At 41.9% G+C, this 19,702-nt stretch overlaps 1 protein-coding gene across 1 annotated transcript in view; it reads right to left on the bottom strand.

Annotated features, from left to right (window-relative positions):
* USH2A (usherin) overlaps positions 1–19,702 on the bottom strand; it is a 545,087-nt gene that overhangs the window by 141,897 nt on the left and 383,488 nt on the right. Inside the window, exons 41-44 of the mRNA XM_066238179.1 lie at positions 19,178–19,702; positions 14,161–14,495; positions 12,929–13,051; positions 3,340–3,503 (exon numbers count right to left, since the gene is read on the bottom strand). The exon at positions 19,178–19,702 is cut by the window's right edge and continues 104 nt beyond it. Coding sequence (XP_066094276.1) covers positions 3,340–3,503; positions 12,929–13,051; positions 14,161–14,495; positions 19,178–19,702 — 1,147 coding nt within the window. The remainder of the gene's footprint in view (positions 1–3,339; positions 3,504–12,928; positions 13,052–14,160; positions 14,496–19,177) is intronic.

The following is a 19,702-nucleotide window of genomic DNA, read 5'->3' as shown; positions in this document are numbered from 1 at the left end:
GCAAGGACACAAGGGACCAGGAGGGAAGCCAGCAGAAAAGGCCAATGCGGTCTATGTGCCTGATCAGTGACGTGACGGGAAGGTGAGCAGAGGGACAAGGCAAGCCAGCCATGGGGAGGGTGGGGTGTGCTTTTCAGGAGAGGTGAGACTTGGAATGATTTATATATACAATATTTCCCCACTGAAAAAAATCAATTCAGACACACTCTGAAACTCTAGCTACAAAATCTAGTGGTTTCTGACAGAGAAATCAAGGGGGAGGCGGATGCTTTCATGTGAGCTTGAATTCACTCTTTTTTCTTTTTTTTTTGACAGAGACAGAGAAAGAGACCCAGAGAGGGACAGATAGGGACAGTCAGGCAGGAAGGGAGAGAGATGAGAAGCATCAATTCTAAGTTGTGGCTCCTTAGTTGTTCATTGATTGGTTTCTCCTATGTGCCTTGACCGGGGGAGGGCTACCGCAGAAAGAGTGACCCCTTGCTCAAGCCACTGACCTTTGGACTCAAGACAGCAACCTTGGGCTTCAAGCCAGTGACCTTTGAGCTCAAGACAGTGACCATGGGGTCATGTCTATGATCCCATGTTCAAGCCAGCTATCCTGTGCTCAAGCCAGACGAGCCCACGCTCAAGCCAGTAACCCCAGGGCTTTGAACCTGGGTCCTCTGCATCCCAGTCCAACACTCTATTCACTACACCACCACCTGGTCAGGTTAAATTTTCTCTTTCAATGATGACATCTTTCTATGTTCTGACTTTTCTAGAGAGTTTACAGAGATATTAGCACACAAGAGTTATGTCATTAATGTTGGTATTTCCAGTGCCCAGGACAAAGAAAAGGTCCTAAATAAATGTTTGTGGAAGTAATAAGGACAAGAAAGAGAAGAACGGAAGATGGAAGAAAGAGGAAGGAGAGGGAGGTAGACAAGGAGGATTATGGAATATGGGATGTGAACATCTCCAGCGTGACCTCTGACAGCTGGTACAGTGGGCAGCATTTGGATGAATTTCCATGGTCTTTTTTCAATACTACTCTCCTCTATCACTATTTCTAGTGTAGTCTTGTTCTTCCCCGGCTGGGGCCAACCTTGTCCGTGAGACAGCTGCAGAAGAAGGCAGCCGCTCCCTCCTGTTTATTTTGGAACGAGCTGTCAAGAATGGAAAGGGTCTTGTTAAATCACTCCTGACAAAGTGCTAATTGCAACCAAAGCTAAATACATGAGAAATAGCTGAAAACTGGGTGCCTGAGCACTAAGTTTGAGTTTTGAAAGAGCTACTTAGTCATGAGTCATGGGGATGTTAGGTAAGCTACTGAGCACCAGTTTCTATCTTAAAGGGCTTAACTGAGAATTATATGGATAATTTAAGTGCAGGTGTCTTTGGATCTTTCCTTAGAAAGATGTGATCTTTTTCAGTACTACAATTTATCCTTGTAGTTTCTTCATTTAGGCTGAACTATTTTCCTTAGATGAAACAAGTATATAAGAGGAGTGTGGATGGGAGAGTTGGAAGAGGTTAACCTCAGCAAACGTATCTCAATCAGTTTGAGGGCGTTTTTAGCAAAGGCCAGCTTAGGAGTATCCTAATTAAGTTAATAACAATGTACCTATCTATATAGTTTAAGTTTAAAAAATTTGGCTCTCAAAAGAAATTTCAATCGTTGTACTGTTGATATTTAGCTCTGCTGACCAATGAGTTTGCCACCCACTGCTTCATTTGATAAAGCAGGAATAGGAGCCCCTGCCTCCACAGGGACCAGGAAGATGGGGCGTATGTGATCTGGTGTGAAAGGGTCACCATGACACTCACCAACTTATGTTTTCTTTATGGTAATGTGGGAGCAGTTTTACCCCTTCATTTAAATTTTCAATCAATCCCCCAAAGATCATCTTTATGTACAACCTCCTGATTTTTAAAATGTTGGCAAAATATTACCCCCCCTCCCCAAATAACACAGGCAAAATGGTGGATAGAGAATGAGGGTACTTAAGACAACCTGTGTGCCAACAGCTGCACTCTGCCCTGAAATGATTTGAAGAAATTCAGGGGAGATTTATGTTAGGTGACACCACAATGTGATGCAAAAGTTTAAAATAGGTGCTTGTAAAATGATCAGTGAATTATTCCTGTTAGTCTGCATTTGCCAAACAGCTGCCAAAAATATTTTGCTACCAAAATGATGTGTACGTATGGGGAAGGTTGTAGTTAAGAAATAGGGTTCAGCAAATACCTTTTACGGCATTTCTGAAAGACATTCTCTAACAAATTCATTCAGATGACTTGCCACCTACAGTTTGGTGCTTTTTGGCATAGGGAACATTTTGCCCATTGTATCTCATAAATTGAGAAAATGGTGATTAAAATTGCAGGAAGTAGGCAGCCCCTTCGTAGAGGAGCGACCAGTTAATTTACTTAGGAGAGCAGGTTGCAGGAGGGAAGGAAATGATTATGCAACGAGCTTTCGCATCGCTGACCTGCTTCTACAAGTTAACCTCTGTGCACACAAATAGTTGTCTGAAAAATTTCCAAGGTATGAATGGAAGTAACAGCAGATGGCATTACCTACATCCTGAAGGTCGGAGGGTCAGATTACCACAGTAATGAAACTTCAGGGAGCTGCTTCAGACCTATTAGGTTTGTCAGTTTTTATAAGCATGTTTTCTTCAGGTATGCAATTATAACGTAAAAGATCTAGATTGGTGGAAAACTCAGCCTCCAGATCTCAACAGAAACATTCAAATGGCATCTGAGTGGGAGGGCATCTGCTTTTATGAAGAGGCTTTCATGATGGCTCAGGAGGTGAGGGTGATGTAGAGAGGAAGGAGATGAACGACAATACATTATACTCTATGTAAAAACCCATCTCCAGGGAAAAACTTCGTGTTTTCCCCAGAGGTGTCTCAGAGGGTAATCATAAGTATCAATTAATACCCTTCCAATTAAATGGTTTAGGAGATCCCAATAGACATGACACCAATCATTAGAAACCTGTAACTTTACAAAGACCTAGAGTCACAGTCTTTTGTAAAAATGGGTTAAAGTCAACTCAGATCAACATAACCGGTACTAATTCTAATTTACTATTAATCTCACCTAATACTGACTTTAATTCACAGTTGATATAACTGAACATTGGGGCTATATGTTCTGAAGTGAAAAAGGAAGCATTTCTCTTCTTAGGCTATAACAAAATTCAAGATGGCATCAGAATCTCAACCAATAGTATAATTTTACATTTTTAAAAACATGTAATAGTAGCGATTACTCAGGTACATGTTCATTGTAAATTCATTGTGGCACTAATACATAAAGAGGAAATAAAAAAGTGAGCAGCTGACTCACTGGGTTTATCCCATCTCACGTCGATGGCCGTGTGGTTAAGGACAGTCACAGAGACGTTGGCTCCCCTCCGTGGAAGACCAGCTAGCGTTGTCACTGTCACTTCTGGGCTTGGTGTAAAACCCACACTGTTGTGGACAAGGACCTTATAGGTGTACGTCGTGAACCTGAAAAAAAATTTAAAGACATTATATATATTGTATTTTTTGCTCCGTAAGATGCACCTGACCATAAGACATGCCTAGGGTTTTAAGGAGGAAAATAAGAAAATAAAATATTCTGAACCAAATGGTGTATTAAAATATTTAATAAAATACTGTATTTTTTGTTCCATAAGATGCACAGGCATTTCCCCCTCCACTTTGGGGGGATAAAAAGTGTGTCTTATGGAGTGAAAAATTTGGTAAATTTATCGTTTCCAGGAAACAGAACACATAATTTCCTTTCTCCCCCACACACAATGAACACTTTTCTTCTTCCCCTTACCAAAAAATCATGATCTTCTTTGGCTCTACAAGAACATATTATTATTTTTGTAGATCTCGAGCCTTAAGCAAAGTGTCAGGAAAATATTTTACTAGGAACTGAAAGCCGAGGCAGCCATTGAGAAGCCAGTGTGGTTTATCGTTTCCTCGTTCTTGCTGTTTTCAGATGTGGTGAGGATTACAGCTCCATTCCAGATGCGATTGCAAACCTGGCGTCTTGCCAGCTTTCTATCTGAATTTGATCAAGAGAGAGTTTCATGGTCTTCTTTGGGGAAACTCGTCCATTTTCGAATATCAGAATCTCTCATCACCATTTCCTTCCTATGCCTATGCTTCTTTCCCCAAACCTCGTTGGCAGACAGATAAATCCTTAAATTAAATCGTAACTGTGACCAAAGTGAACAGCGTTCCCCCACGGAGAGTTTTGCTACAGTGCAAAAGACGTTGACTTGAGTTAATACAGGAGAAATGGAATCTTGCTTCTCAGGAGGAGGGAAGCTTTCACATAGTGATGAGACTCTCCAAGTCATGTATGAAATCCATGACCAAGTGAAGCTGCCGATTCTCAGCCCTTTGGCTTTCTCGGGAGGAGACTAGCAGGCTTGCTTTGTTTGGTTCAAAAACTGCCAGGGTGGGAACACGCTATTTAGAGAAATATCTAGGCTTCAACAGGATGGTAACTTAGACCAAGAAATTGGCTTACACACACTGGGTACAGTCCATGACCATGCCTAGGTGGCACTCAGTACCCAGGGCAAACACTGGCTTCTGATCACCATGGGTTTAACAGGCCATCAAAGACAGCTCGCATTCACCGCAGGGCTCATGGCATTTGTCTCAGGAAGTCACAACTTATTAATCAAGACCAGGGCAGGGAGCCATTTGCAGGCACCAACTAATTTGATGACAGTTTTATAAGGATTCTCACAGGACTTGGCCCAACATCATAGTGGTCGAGTTTCCTCACCTTGTTTCTACCTCACGGCCCAAGGGGACTATGCAAGGCTGCCTCAGTTATGTTCAGGGGTGCCTTCTTTTTTAGAAGTTACAGGTCAGTATTTTGTGATTTGGGGGGGGCAGTTTATCCATTTCCTCCAAATAAGTACAAGCACTGGATCTACATCTCTCTGCTTTATCTTTCTTCTGTCTTCACTTTCTTTCTTTCTCCTTTATATGCTGTAGTGGGTTGAATTGTGTCCACCCCCCCCCAAAAAAAAATGTTTAAAATCCTAATTCCTGATACCTGCTGATGTGACGTTATTTGGAAACAAGCTCTTTGCTGATATAATCAAGATGAGATGAGGTCACATTGGATTCAGGAGAGCCTTAAATCCAATGCACTGATGTCTTTATAAGAGAAAGGAGAGCCCTGGCCGGTTGGCTCAGCGGTAGAGCATCGGCCTGGCGTGCGGGGGACCCGGGTTTGATTCCCGGCCAGGGCACATAGGAGAAGCACCCATTTGCTTCTCCACCCCCCACCCCCTCCTTCCTCTCTGTCTCTCTCTTCCCCTCCCGCAGCCAGGGCTCCACTGGAGCAAAGATGGCCTGGGCACTGGGGATGGCTCCTTGGCCTCTGCCGCAGGCGCTAGAGTGGCTCTGGTCGCGGCAAAGCGACGCCCCGGAGGGGCAGAGCATCGCCCCCTGGTGGGCAGAGCGTCACCCCTGGTGGGCGTGCCGGGTGGATCCTGGTCGGGCACATGCGGGAGTCTGTCTGACTGTCTCTCCCCATTTCCAGCTTCAGAAAAAAAAAAAGAGAAAGGAGAGAGAAGTTTTGATGCAAAGACAGACCTCCACAGGGAGAAGAGGGCCATGTGAAAATAAGGGCAGAAATTGGAGTTACGCTGCCACAAGCTGAGGAGTGGCTAGACCGCAGGCAGTTAGAAAAGGCAAAGAATGGATTTTCTTTAAAGCCTGTGGAGGGCGCATGGCCAAGGAAACATCTTGAGTTTGGACTTCCAGCCTCCAGAACCATGGGAAAATAAATGTGCTTGAAGCAACAGCTGGTGTATGGCACCCCTGAGAAACTAATGTGTACACCCTTTAGCAGGGCTGAACTGTCTTTGTGACCAAGACCACCGAGGGATGGTAGTAACAGCATCTTCTGAGGACTAATGTGCGCCAGGAAGTTTCTTCATGTACTAACTCATTAGTTCCTCACAATTATCCCAGAAGGTGCTATGATAACAGCTATTTGGAAAACAAACACAATAAGGTTCAAAGAGGTAAATAATTAGTCTAAGTCATCAAGGTAGTAGGTGGGAGAATGTAGACTCCAACCTAGAAAGTTTGATTCCAAAGCCTGCTCTTTTAACCACGAAGCTATAGGACCACCATAATGATGATGGCATTGATAAGAGTAGTAATAACCACCACAATGAAAACCTGATCTGTCCATCCTTGGATGATGTCATATCACTGGTGCTTGAACTAGAGTATTTTTCTAGCCCAGGGGGTAAATTTTTGCTTACACATCTAAACAGTCATGCCAGATTTCCACTAGTAGCCACTAGCATGAATTTGAAGAATGGTGAGCCGAGGTTAAGAGGGTAGCAAGTCTGTGACAATCGAAGGAAACAGAGCTAATGGCTCACATGGGAATTGAACCAGTGACCTTGGCGTAATTAGCTCTCTCCCTGAGTAAAATACTTTAAATTGTGTTTTACTCCATAACATGGCTTAAAAGGAAATTTAGCTGGAGTCTGGATGCACAATCTCTTAGAAAATTTGAAGTTTTCTTCCACCTGTCTGAAAATGTAGTAAGTAATCTTTATGGCTTTAAAGCAGTGGTCCCCAAACCCTGGGCCACAGACTGATACCAGTCTGTGGGCCATTTGGTACCGGTCCGCAGAGAAAGAATAAATAACTTACATTATTTCCGTTTTATTTATATTTAAGTCTGAATGATGTTTTATTTTTAAAAAATGACCAGATTCCCTCTGTTACATCGTCTAAGATTCACTCTTGATGCTTGTCTCAGTCACGTGATACATTTATCCATCCCACCCTAAAGGCCGGTCCGTGAAAATATTTTCTGATATTAAACCAGTCCATGGCCCAAAAAAGGTTGGGGACCACTGCTTTAAAGGATACCATTTTTGAGGCCTTTTTCCATAAATAAAATTAACAATATCCGTCAGCACTAAATTGGTGAATTATAAATAAATTCTGTATGTCCTTAGTTCTTCCAATAAAACAGTAAGTTATTTCATCATAATTTAGGGATCGTGAAATACACAATGTCTACATAGGAGAAATATAGGACACATTGATTATATGTAATTGAAATACCTGTTTTCAAAGTAATATTCAAATTTTAGAGTGAGAAATGGCTTTAGAGTTTAACTGTTTGAAATAACAAAACACCTGCTAAAGTCTCTCTCGTTTCCTCATTTCATTTAATTGAGAAATCAGTTGGCATTTTACCTGATGTCATGCATTTGTCTTTCGCATTTTTTTTAACTTTCCCAGTTCAGTTAAATGTTTAAGGACATGAGATCTTCTTGAATTCTCTCAAGTGAAATACTTTAAGACACTGTTTTCATTGGGAACCTGAAACCTAATCTCATGTCAGTCTACATACGGATGACTATATATGTCGGTTTACATTTTTTACTACCTCATGTTAAGAAAGAATGTATCAGTGTGCTCACAATGCTTTTGAAATACACTCTAGGTATGTTTTTTTAGATGGACTTAGATATTGATTCCTTTTTTTTTTTTTTTGTATTTTTCCGAAGTTAGAAGCGGGGTGGCAGTCAGACAGACTTCTGCATGCGCCTGACCAGGATCCACGCGGTATGCCCACCAGGGGGCGATGCTCTGCCCATCTGGGCTGTTGCTCCATTGTGGCAGGAGCCATTCTAGCACCTGAGGTGGAGGCCATGGAGCCATTCTCAGCGCCTGGACCAACTTTGCTCCAATGGAGCCTTGGCTGCAGGAGGGGAAGAGAGAGACAGAAAAGAAGATGGGGAAGAATGGAGAAGTGGATAGGCGCTTCTCCTGTGTGCCTGACCCCTGAGCCACCAGCCAGGGCCTAGATATTGTTTCTTGATATCAAATGGGACATTCCACTTAGCTAATAATAAAAGAGTATTTTCAAGAGAAAATGCTAGATTAATTGATTGGGTATACTCATGCAAAACTCAGGTGTACCAATTTCTTCTCAAACTACTAATTGTGTTCCCTACAGTTGTCTTGAAAAAAATGTACCATTCAAACCCTGAAGGAAAGAGCTTTTTGAAATCTGAAAGCTTAATTAACACATATATTGAATCCATTTGGTCACTGGTAAAACCAATTGTTTGAAGGTCGATTTAGGAACAGTAGGCTGTCACCAGAGCTACTCACTTGATGATTCATCTCAGGCCACCCTTAAGCCCCTCCTTTACCAACACACACATACAACTTCGTTGCGTTCTAAACATGACTGTGGTGTTTTTCCTTGTAAAAGATAATATATACTAAAATCTAAAATTTATGGAACCATACTCATTTCAAGGTTCAGTTGTTATTACTCAACTGAATTGGAAAACTAGGTTCTGTTCAGAAGATGAAGTTTTTAATCTATGTATTTACTGAGTAGATAATTTTATAATTGAATGGATGTGTCATAGTGAAGCAGTCAGTCTCATAACTTTCAGGTCACATATAATTTGGCAAATGAGTGATAGAAAAAACTACTTGTCCAACAGAGGAATGGTTCCTACTGAGAGTTAGAAAGTTGTGTATGTTACAAATTATATTGTTCTCTTATGTTTGATACAACCTCACTTCTTTCATTTATTCATTCAAAAATTCTTATTGAACACTGACAATATTCTAGATGCTAAAAATAATGAACATGATATGATATCTATTCTACTGGTGTGTATATACTTTTATGGAAATAAAATAAATTTAAGAGCAATCCTAAAATATTTACTATTCTTTTTTTTCTCCAACACCCATCTGCTAGAGCATATAATTTAGCCTTGTCTAGTCAGGGAGTCTTCACAGAGGTGGTAACATTTGAGCCAGGTATTGATGACAAGTGGCATTCTGTCCAGAGAAGACATTGGTCCAACGAGAAGCGCTCTTCCTGGGCAAACTGCATGAAGCCTTATATCTTTAAGGCATCTGATGTGTTTGTGGAACCAACACTATTGTTTGTTGCAGCCACAGAATGGCTCAGGTTATTTTCATCAGAATTAAAATGGTGTCAAGTTTATTGATGTCCTAACAGAATTCTTGTGTCAATATTGTCACCAATATAAATCATGCTTCTGAAAATGCAGGCATTCAGCTTGCTTCCTCCTATCTGCCACAACCCAGCATGGGCAAGAGGACAGCATCACACACGCCAGGATGGAAAAACCTGTGCTGGCATCATGTTCCCTGGACCCTCCAGTCCTTTGTGGGAATGCATAAGTAAGCCAACAAATAAGCGCAACACCCTTTCTATTGCTTACCTCTGCAGTGATTGAAATTTTCCATGGATGGTGTTTACTTTTTCTTTACAACAGTGATCTGCTATTCCTAAGGATGCCACTGAAGTCTTCTGCCTTGAAATTGAAGGGTAATGCTTACCACCCTGGCAAGTTTTTAGAATATGATACTTTTTAGATTGTGAGTACAAGGGGCAGATGTCACACTGCTGTAGCTCTCTGTAAGTATGTTACCCAAATATCACACCGGAAATCATTTTGCTGCAATTTCCATCTTATTCTACTATATCATCAACATTAAGAAGTCACACAAAGAAGTTAGTTTTATTTTTTTTATCTTAAAGAAAACATTAGGGGAAAAACAATCTCCTGTGATGATGCATCTTCTCCATTTGGAAGCATATTTTTCATAAGTTTCATATGATGGAAAAGATAGCACAAGGTAAATTTAGAACCAAAAAAAAAAAAAAGCCCAAAGCAAAATAACCCCCAAAATCTCTATGGAGAAAAGCACCGTGATTATACTAATTTAATTTATCTGTGAAGTAGGTACGTTTTTGCTCATTTTGAATTAAGCACGTTGCTAGGAGATGGCACACAAACATTGAAAGGTGTTGGCTTTTATTCCTGAACCCAACTTTAATTCACATCGTGATATTAGAAAAAAAATATCACAATCCACCTCACGTTGCTGGGTGTGGGAGAAAGGTCTTCCTTCTGCTCACCCTTCAAATGTGCAAAGTCAGATACTTTACTTAATAGGTATAACAGTCCCATTGGGTAATGACAGCATGACAGCATCTACCAAACAAGATCACTTCTTTCTTTTTTTTTTTTTCTTTTTTTCTTTTTTTTTTGTATTTTTCTGAAGCTGGAAACAGGGAGAGACAGTCAGACTCCCACGTGCGCCTGACCGGGATCCACCCGGCATGCCCACCAGGGGGTGATGCTCTGCCCACCAGGGGGCGATGCTCTGCCCCTCCGGGGTGTCGCTCTGTTGCGACCAGAGCCACTCCAGCGCCTGGGGCAGAGGCCAAGGAGCCATCCCCAGCGCCCGGGCCATCTTTGCTCCCATGGAGCCTCGCTGCGGGAGGGGAAGAGAGAGACAGAGAGGAAGGAGAAGGGGAGGGGTGGAGAAGCAGATGGGTGCTTCTCCTGTGTGCCCTGGCCGGGAATCGAACCTGGGACTTCTGCACGCCAGGCCAATGCTCTACCACTGAGCCAACCGGCCAGGGCCAGATCACTTCTTTTTTTTTTTGTATTTTTCCGAAGCGGGAAACCGGGAGAGACAGTCAGAAAGACTTCCGCATGCGCCCAACCGGGATCCACCCGGCACGCCCACCAGGGGGCGACACTCTGCCCACCAGGGGGCGATGCTCTGCCCCTCAGGGGCGTCCCTCTGTTGCGACCAGAGCCACTCTAGCGCCTGCGGCAGAGGCCAAGGAGCCATCCCCAGCGCCCAGGCCATCTTTGCTCCAATGGAGCCTCGCTGCGGGAGGGGAAGAGAGAGACAGAGAGGAAGGAGAGGGGGAGGGGTGGAGAAGCAGATGGGCGCTTCTCCTGTGTGCCCTGGCCGGGAATCGAACCCGGGACCCCTTGCACGCCAGGCCGACGCTCTACCACTGAGCCAACCGGCCAGGGCCCAGATCACTTCTTTCTAACAGAAAAACTGGCATAATGCATTGCGCCCCCTAGTGGACTAATTTTCAGGATTCTCTCAGAATTGGGAGTGAATCCCACCCTTGGGCAGAGGGGCCCCTAGCTTTTCTGGCCTTACAAAGGGCTAGAAAAAACCTTCTCACACTATGAAGACTCACACTATTTATTTTGAATATTAAAAAGAAATGCTTACTTTTCTTTTAAAGCCACAAGCTGCTTATATGGGTTGTAGCAATTATTTGAAAAACAAAAATTTGCTAGTTTTATAAAAAAAACAATCCCTTGGCATTTAGCATTATGTGGCTAGTCAAAATATCACCTCAGCACATCCTGTTACATGCACACTTACTCTCCTTCTAAAAGTGGCTGCCGTCAGCATGTTGATGTCAACTTGTGTTTCAAGTTAATTCGTGGAGATTTAGCTTTCCTTACGTCTCAGATTTGGGCTTCTCATTAAAAAATCCTTCAAGGCATCGCTAAAAATTCAATAGTAAATTTCTAGCCTTGGTCCTAACTCTTTAATACGTTCTCATTTCTTCTATGAAGAAACATTAGCTTTCTGAAATCTATTCTATTTTTCTGCTAAACAACTTCGTGGCTAAAAAATCAGGTTCAGTAATATTAACTAGTCAAGTTCGATGTATTTTGGAGGTTGCTGTATGTAAATCACTTAAGATTCCACGGGTCATAGAAAGCTACTGTTCCGTGGGATTTCCTTAGGCAGTACTGGTGACTCTTTAGTTAACTGTGATGACAGCAATTAATACATACGTACTTGTTTGTGCATGTGTTCGTGTCTGTGTGTGTTTCTACTATGCTGTGAACTCTTGGAGGACAAGCGCTAGCTATATTCATGTGTTGTTCCTTATCAGTGCCTCTCAGTATACAGTTAGCTAAAAAATAAATTGCCAAATGAATTTCTTCAACTAAAGTGATCATTATAAGGGATGGCAGATTAAGTAAACAGGAAATTGAAAATAGTGGAGAAGAGTCTAATGAGCATGCTAATTAGGTTGAACAAGAAGGAATGCTAATTGGCCATTACTGACTTTAAAAAGAGGCAGTTTCACATGGTTCACTCCATCGCTTCATTAGACTTACGTGCTGCCTCCCTCCAAGCACCTCACAAAATCTGTCTTGTTGTCCTGGCCACCACCCTATATGAGGAGCAGTGAATTTCCCAAAGTTCTACCCAGTCCCCAAGGGTAACAGCACTACAGTCAATATTCCTAAAATGCAGAGGAATTAAGTAAGCAAACCCTTTCCTGAGTCACCCTCGTCTTCACACAAGGTGGGTGGGACACAAGGCCAGAGTCATAATCAGCGTTCAGAGCAGAGCTAGTCAGTGGGGAGTCTACAGAAATGACTGGATAGACGCTTTCACCAAAGAGTGTGTGTACTGTTCTAAAATCTGATCACACTGCTTGGACCCACGAAGAGGTGAAGTCATTTACTCCCATCCAAGCTCCTTATTTATAGACCACAGAAGAGAGGCTGCGGGGGATGGAGTGGCTCGCCCGGGGACAAGGCCAGGCAGGGCAGTGCTAGCCATCCCAGCGGGCCGATGTGATGCCCTCTGACCCTGCCTGTTTGCCTCTCCCTGGATTTCTTTGAACTCTAGACTGAATTATTTCAAGTGCCAAGCTTGCTAACTAAATAACTTGTATCAGTGACTTACAATGATGATTTTCCAGAAACAGTGCCCCAGTATTTCCCCTGTTTTATAAACGTTCAAGATTTCCCAACTCCTCCACTGAGTGTTCATGCCTTGCCAGGGCTGTGACAGAGACAGTAAGTTAAGGCTCAAACATCTACGAGTTCGAGTTCATTAGGCTTATTTCAAGATGGCAAATGTTCAACACGTTTTTCCAGCTCTATGGTTAATGCCGTAGATAATACCCAACATGTTTTATTGCATAACTGATAACATGCACACACAATGAAGACACCCTGATCCTTTGAACCACTCAGGGTACACCCGACTAAATGCCGGCATTTGTTTTTATAGTTTTTTTGTAATCTTACCTGCTAAGACCCTTATCTTCATAAAACCACTGAGTTCCTGAATAAATACTGTGCCACAGATTTGAGTCTTCGGGGGGATTTGGTGCAAGGGGCTGCTGGATTTTACGTCTCAGAAGCTCATATCTAAAGCAAAAGACAAGCAGAAACATCAGGATTATCTCAACTAATGTTATTACAAAGATTCAGGTTGTTTCATGGGATGAGTATGTGATGTATGTGTATACACGTAAAAGAAACATCTTGATCTACAATTGCAAAGTTCTTTTCAGATTACTGTTCTTTCCTGACTCAAATTTCAAACAGTCATTTATTCTGAAACCAACTGCATTCGCATTTTTCTGCTATCAGTGAGAATGATAACATTTTAGATTTCTTGCCAACACTCTATTGCCAGTTTTGCACAAAGTAGAAACACAAAACACTTCTAAAGTTAATGATTTCCTAAGACTTCAGCCATCAGTTTTTTATAAACAGTGATAATATTATTAAACCTGTAGTCCTGGCTGCAGGTCAAGTTTAGATTGCTATAAAGCTCTTTCAGAAGCACAAATCTTTTCTTTCTTCTTATCTGTATCCCTGACCACCTACCTTCTTTACAAGGTTCCAGATAATCACAACATGCCAAAGAATTATATGTTAGCTTTGGCATTTTGAGACACATTTGTGTGAATGTATCATTTAGAACATGCATCAAGTTTTCCTGACGGATAACAAAAATACAATTTAGAAAATCAAGGGAAGGATTATGTCAAGAATCATTAGAGAATAGAGGTTATTGTTTCAACGGTTTTTAGCACTTCTCAAAATTTTGATGTTTTGACCTTGGTGAATTATTATGGTTCCATATAAGTCAAGATATACAACATGAAACTGTATAAAGGCTGTGAATGGAGGATATCCAGTAAGGAATTAAATTTATGTTCATATAGAAGTAAAAGCCTGCCTCCCTGCCTTCCTCCCTTTCTCCCTCTCTCCCTTCCTTCCCCTCCCTCCATTCCCCTCCCTCCCTCCCACTCCTCCCTCCCTTCCTCCCTCTCTTTCTCTCCCTTCTCCCTCCTCCCTCCTTCCCTTTCTCCCTCCCTCCCTCCCTCCCTCCCTCCCTCCCTCCCTCCCTCCCTCCTTCCCTTTCTCCCTCCCTTCCCCTCCCTCCCTCCTACCCCCTTTCCTCCCTCCTACCTTCCTGGAAAGACAAGACCATAGCAGAATTCAAAAGCACCATCATGCTTTTTTACCTCAAATTGGGTCCATTTGGCCTAGACGGTGGTTGCCAAGAAACCCCAACATACGATTCACTCAGTGGGACCACGGACAATGGGCGGACACCCTGAGGGACATCAGGGTGGGTGGTCACATGGGTCGGTAGGCTCTCCGTGCACCCTCCCAGATACCCGTTGCCCCCTGAGCAGGCCACAATGGTGACAGAGTAATCCGTGAAAGGTATCAGATGAGCGACTACTCGACTCAGCGCTGAGGAAGTAACGTTGGTTATCGTGATGTGAGGGTCAGGCATGCGGATCTCGTAGCTGAGAACGTCTCCATTCGGGATGAGGGGTGGTTTCCAAGTGACCTGGAAGGAAAAGATAAATGTAGAGTCAGTGGGAGAACCCAGGAACAGAGTTGGACTGTCGTTCCGTCTGGCTTTCCATTGAGTCACTTTGTAAATGCCTGGTTTTTCACGAGACAAAATGGGGGGTATGGGATTGATTAGAAGAGCTCCAGGAATGAAATGAGATGCTGTGTCCTGGCTGTGGCGTTCCATCTTGATCCCCTCTAAGGCTGTGAGACTAACGCACACCTTAGCGATAACGCACATCTCAGCAGTAACACCACCACCTCGTCTCAAAGATAAGAGACACACAGAAAACTCTTATAAAGACAAGCCAAGCATGAGCTTATTTAACTGACTCGTAGACGTGTGCATCAGAAGAACAAAACAAGGTTTCCTAATGGAATACTACGTTTAGTAGTCCTTTTCTCTTTTGAATAATTTTTTTCTTTTTTTTTATTTGTTGGTTTTAGAGAGAAAGGAAGGAAGAGAAAGAGAGAGAGAAGCATTGATCTGCTGTTCCACCCATCCATGCATTCATTGGTTGATTTATGCACATGCCCTGACTAGGGATAGAACTTGCAACCCTGGTGTATTGGGAATCAAACCAACTGAGCTACCCAACAAAGGCACTTCTTCTGGCTTAATTTTGTATGGGTAGAGTGGTAACACATTCGTGGTCTTGGGGAAAAGGACCCTAGGAAAAGTGCATGAAGGAAAATATCACTTACTTATATGCCATCCTGACTCATCTGTTACTGTTGCCTTGCAATGCCCCTCCCATTTCAGAAGATGTGTTTCATTTTCCCAATAGACTGTAAGCGTGTCGATAGTGGGGCCTGAATTTCATACTCGTCTGCTGCCATGCCCACAGAGACAGGATCCAGTAACTAACTAGAATCAAGGCAGATTAGAATACATTTTTGCCTTAGCATACAGTTATTTTAAAAACTTGAAAGACAACTTTCTACAAAGTCATATGTTGACACTTACACTCACGATCCCATGCAAAATCAAAGTCAAAAAGGAATAATAAAGCATTTAGTATACAGGACTAACCAAAATGTTCCTTTTTATCAAAGAGGGAAAATTTCCTCCAGAGGGCTGATCACCTGAGATGTTCAGAGGGTGTATTTACAAAAACTGGTGACCAAATCGTCTCCCGCCACGTGTCAGTTGGGCAGTTGCTTGATGATTACTGTCCTAATATATAACAATGGCCCAGTGTCTATTCAAATTTTACTGCATAGTTTGAAATTATCGCTAATTAAAAAAAACAACCAGCTTCTTAGAGAGTTGCGCACCGTGCTGGGGCAAAGAGTTTTAGCCATATCCCTAACGAGCATTTGTCTGGATGTAGAAAAAGGTCAAAAAAGAGTGAAACAAGCAAAGGCTGTAGAACTGTTTGTAGTGGAGGGTGCCACACTCTCTGTGGACTGGGAAAAGGAGTTCAGTTTGGACTCACGGGACTTTTCAGTACTTGTCACATAAAGGAAAAAATGGAAGTGTTATCACAGCTAAAGTCAACCCGACTGATATATGGAACCCACTTCATTGCTCCTTGAAACAGATTGTTCTGATTGTTCTGGTCAAGGTTTGGCAGCACTTGAAAGAATTAAATTATTAGAAATTCTTTGTATATTTAGGGGAAATCATTTATTTTTCTATGAAGTTATCAGAGATGTATTTTTCCCAATCTACCTTTGAAGACTGTAAAACTTTTTTTTGAGAGGGTCTTATATGTTGCAGAAAAGAATCAAATTATTTTCTAGCTAAATAAAACTATTTTTTCTTTTAAGGCTGCTGAGGGTTTTTTTTGTTGTTTGTTTGTTTGTTTGTTTTAGAAAGAGCCCCCTTCTGACATTTAAATTACATATAATTCTTCTTTATTTTCTCTTAAGCTTTCTATTTTTAAATATTAAAGCTTTAATTTATTGAAATTTAGCTATTGCAGAATAGGTCTGTTTTTTCTTAGACTTGAGTATTCAGCTAGCCAGTACCATTTTTTTTTCTTTTTCTTTTATTTTTATTTTTATTTTTTTTACAGGGACAGAGAGAGTCAGAGAGAGGGATAGATAGGGACAGACAGGAACAGAAAGAGATGAGAAGCATCAATCATCAGTTTTTCGTTGCAACACCTTAGTTGTTCATTGATTGCTTTCTCATATGTGCCTTGACCGTGGGCCTTCAGCAGACCGAGTAACCCCTTGCTCGAGCCAATGATCTTGGGTCCAAGCTGGTGAGCTTTTTGCTCAAGCCAGATGAGCCTGCACTCAAGCTGGTGACCTCAGGGTCTCAAATCTGGGTCCTCCACATCCCAGTCCGACGCTCTATCCACTGCACCACCACCTGGTCAGGTTAGCCAGTACCATTTTTAAAGCAAACCATCCTTTCACAATTAAAAATTGTCACTTCTACCATAAGTCAAATTCCCACATACACTTGTATCGGGACCTAACCACACCAGTCTGTTCCGATGACTGTCCGTTTTTATGCCATACCCTACTGTTGTGGCCCAGGAGCTTTAGAGTGCATATAATACTAAGGATGATGCAACCTCACCAAACTTTTCTTTCCAACTCCCTAGGATATGTCTACCATTTGGTCTTCTTTGTAAAATTAAATTAATTTTATCCAGTTGGAAACAAAACAAAAACATTACTAGCATTCTGATTTGATGGTTCCTGGGTAATTATAGAAGGGTTGACCTGTTGTGGATCTTAAGACCCTCCACCCAGGAAGACATATTTTCCTTCTGTTTTAATATAAAAAAAGTTGAGAACAGCATGGGCTTTTGGAACCATAATGCTTGGGTGTGAGTCCCAACTCTCGCCCCATGTAATCTGAGGCAGTTTACTTACTTCATCTCTCAATTCTCGGTTTTCCTGCAGGTACAACAGGGATAATAATAGGATCTATAGGGTCTTGGAAAGGACTTAAGAAAAGCAATTCCTGGAGCTTATTATGAACTCCATAAATGTGAGGTGTCACTGTTATTTCCTTCCGTAAGATTTTATAATGTTTACATCTTAAATTTTTGTGATTTTGATTTAAGCAGACATCAAAACTGACCCATCTTTTAAAATGGGTGAGAATGATGATTAATACTCAATTCCTTTTACATTGGCTAAGGTCTACCCCATAGTATAGCCATGTGTGGACACAGTCCAGAGGAGATTATTGTCCTGGTCACAGTGATATCAGGCTCCCTAGCCCAGCGATTCTAAACTTGACTCTGGGGAGTTGAAAAGCCATGTGTATTGTTTCCTTCCCGGCTGAGGTCACAAAATCAAAAGAGAAAATTTAAAGAAAGAAAAAGGAAAGAAAAAGCCAGGCAACTTGTTTTGGAAACTTTTGATCATCATTTATATATCCTGAATCAAACACAATTGTGCATTGAGCAATTATTCTTCTAAAAGTACTTGTTCTTTTCTTTTTTCCTTTTTTTTCTGATCTGCCCATTAAATGTTTGTTAGAAAGAATCCAGAATGATGCCCATTATCCACTTTGCCTTTGTTGAAGGGACTGTGTTCACGCCATATCATATTGATTGGAGCTGCTACCTAAGTTTTGCAAAAGTCCCCCGGGATTCAAACAAAAAGTCATTTCCAGATGATTAATAACTCTAGGTTTGTTTAGGGTTTTCTTTTGTTTTGTTTTCACTGTGAATGAAGAACCATTCTTAAGATCCCCCAATTCATATGATAAACACTGCACATCACGAATGGACTTCCAATTAATGTCCGTTTCGTGTTTCATTCACAGTATTCTGTATACTTTTGATATTTCTATCTAAACGGGGTGTTGCTGTATACAGAATCAGATTGCAATGAATAAAGACTTTTTTTTAAAAAGGGCATTTAGTTGGAAGGTTTACATTAAATTTCTTCGATGACTTCCGCTATTCAGCATCAGCTTGTGTTTGATGGGGGGGGGATGTGTGTGGAGGAGCCCACCATATAGATCCAAGTCATAATTTCAACAGATGAACTTTGCTGTTATGCAAATGTCCTTTGTTTTGTGCTCTGGTGAGCAAGCTCCTGTTCCAATGCTTTTGGCAGTAATACAAACCCAAAGCCATGGAAGCATGCGTGTATTTACACAAAAGAGGCTTCTCAGCCACAAAACTCCCTCCTGTTTGGTTACAGTAATTTCCCTTGAATGAAGTTTGTATGTGAGCCAAAACAATGGTAGTTATCTTGTCCTCTGGAGCTCATTCCCAGTAGGATGAGGTGGATAACAGAATGCTTTCTAGATTACTCTGTGATACACTATTTTTATCCCTTGCCCCATTGTTTTGTTTCTTTGATCATCATAAAAAATAATAATAATTTTGGTAACTGGAACTTTTGTTAATAGGCTGATCCATTCCTCCATATTTCCCCATTTCATCTCATTTTCTGATCTATTTAAAATCTGACGTGGTGGTTAAGCTAAGCATCCCATTGTGGCATTCAAAATATTTCAGGTGTGTGAGGCAAATGGAAGTGTCTCAACAATGTAATTAAGGGAATACAGGGAGAAATGAAACATTGACATCAAATGCAAGATAGTCTGGGCCAAAGGCCAAAATCCTGTTTCTCCAGTGAAATCTGACATCAACAAATATTTGCCTTTTGTCAGTAGATGGCTCTGTTCAACACAGAGTCAACCCAGGGCAAACTCCTCAGTCTGCAAGGAAGACAGAACAGTCAGGATCTTACCTCGGCTGTATTGGGTCCTAGCACATGCACCATGGGTGGCTGTACCCCAGCAGGTCGTGAGGGTCTTGTGGTCACTGCTGCCCAAGCACTACTGTTTGTACCTCCATTAAGAGTGCTCATCAGTACCCGGTATTCGTATTTTGTCCACGGGCTAAGAGCAGAAGTCTTGTCAATATACCGCATGGAATGATTTCTTGGAAGAGTCACCAGGGTAGTAATGTCTTCCTTCCCTTGGACTCTTCTCTCAATTGTGAAGTTCTCCACCAAGCCATTGGGGTGAGCGGTGGGTTGCCAAGATATGATCACAGATGTTGGGGTATCAGAGAACAGTTCTGGGCTTGGGATGCCTTCTGGTGCGTCTGGGAGTGTCCATGCAGTCTGGGACTCTGGTGAGAGGGAACACCCTTTTGAAGTACAGGCTTCTACCTGGAACGTATATGCAGCGGATGGACGTAAATGGATTGCTGTGCAATTAGTGACATTTCCATATGTTTTCAGAATAAGATGGCCATGGTGGTAAATGTT

This window comes from Saccopteryx bilineata, chromosome 1 (genome assembly GCF_036850765.1).
Source record: "Saccopteryx bilineata isolate mSacBil1 chromosome 1, mSacBil1_pri_phased_curated, whole genome shotgun sequence".
NCBI lineage: Eukaryota > Metazoa > Chordata > Mammalia > Chiroptera > Emballonuridae > Saccopteryx > Saccopteryx bilineata.
The sequence above is the reverse complement of the archived record's forward strand: the minus strand, read 5'-3'. Positions and strand labels throughout refer to the sequence as shown.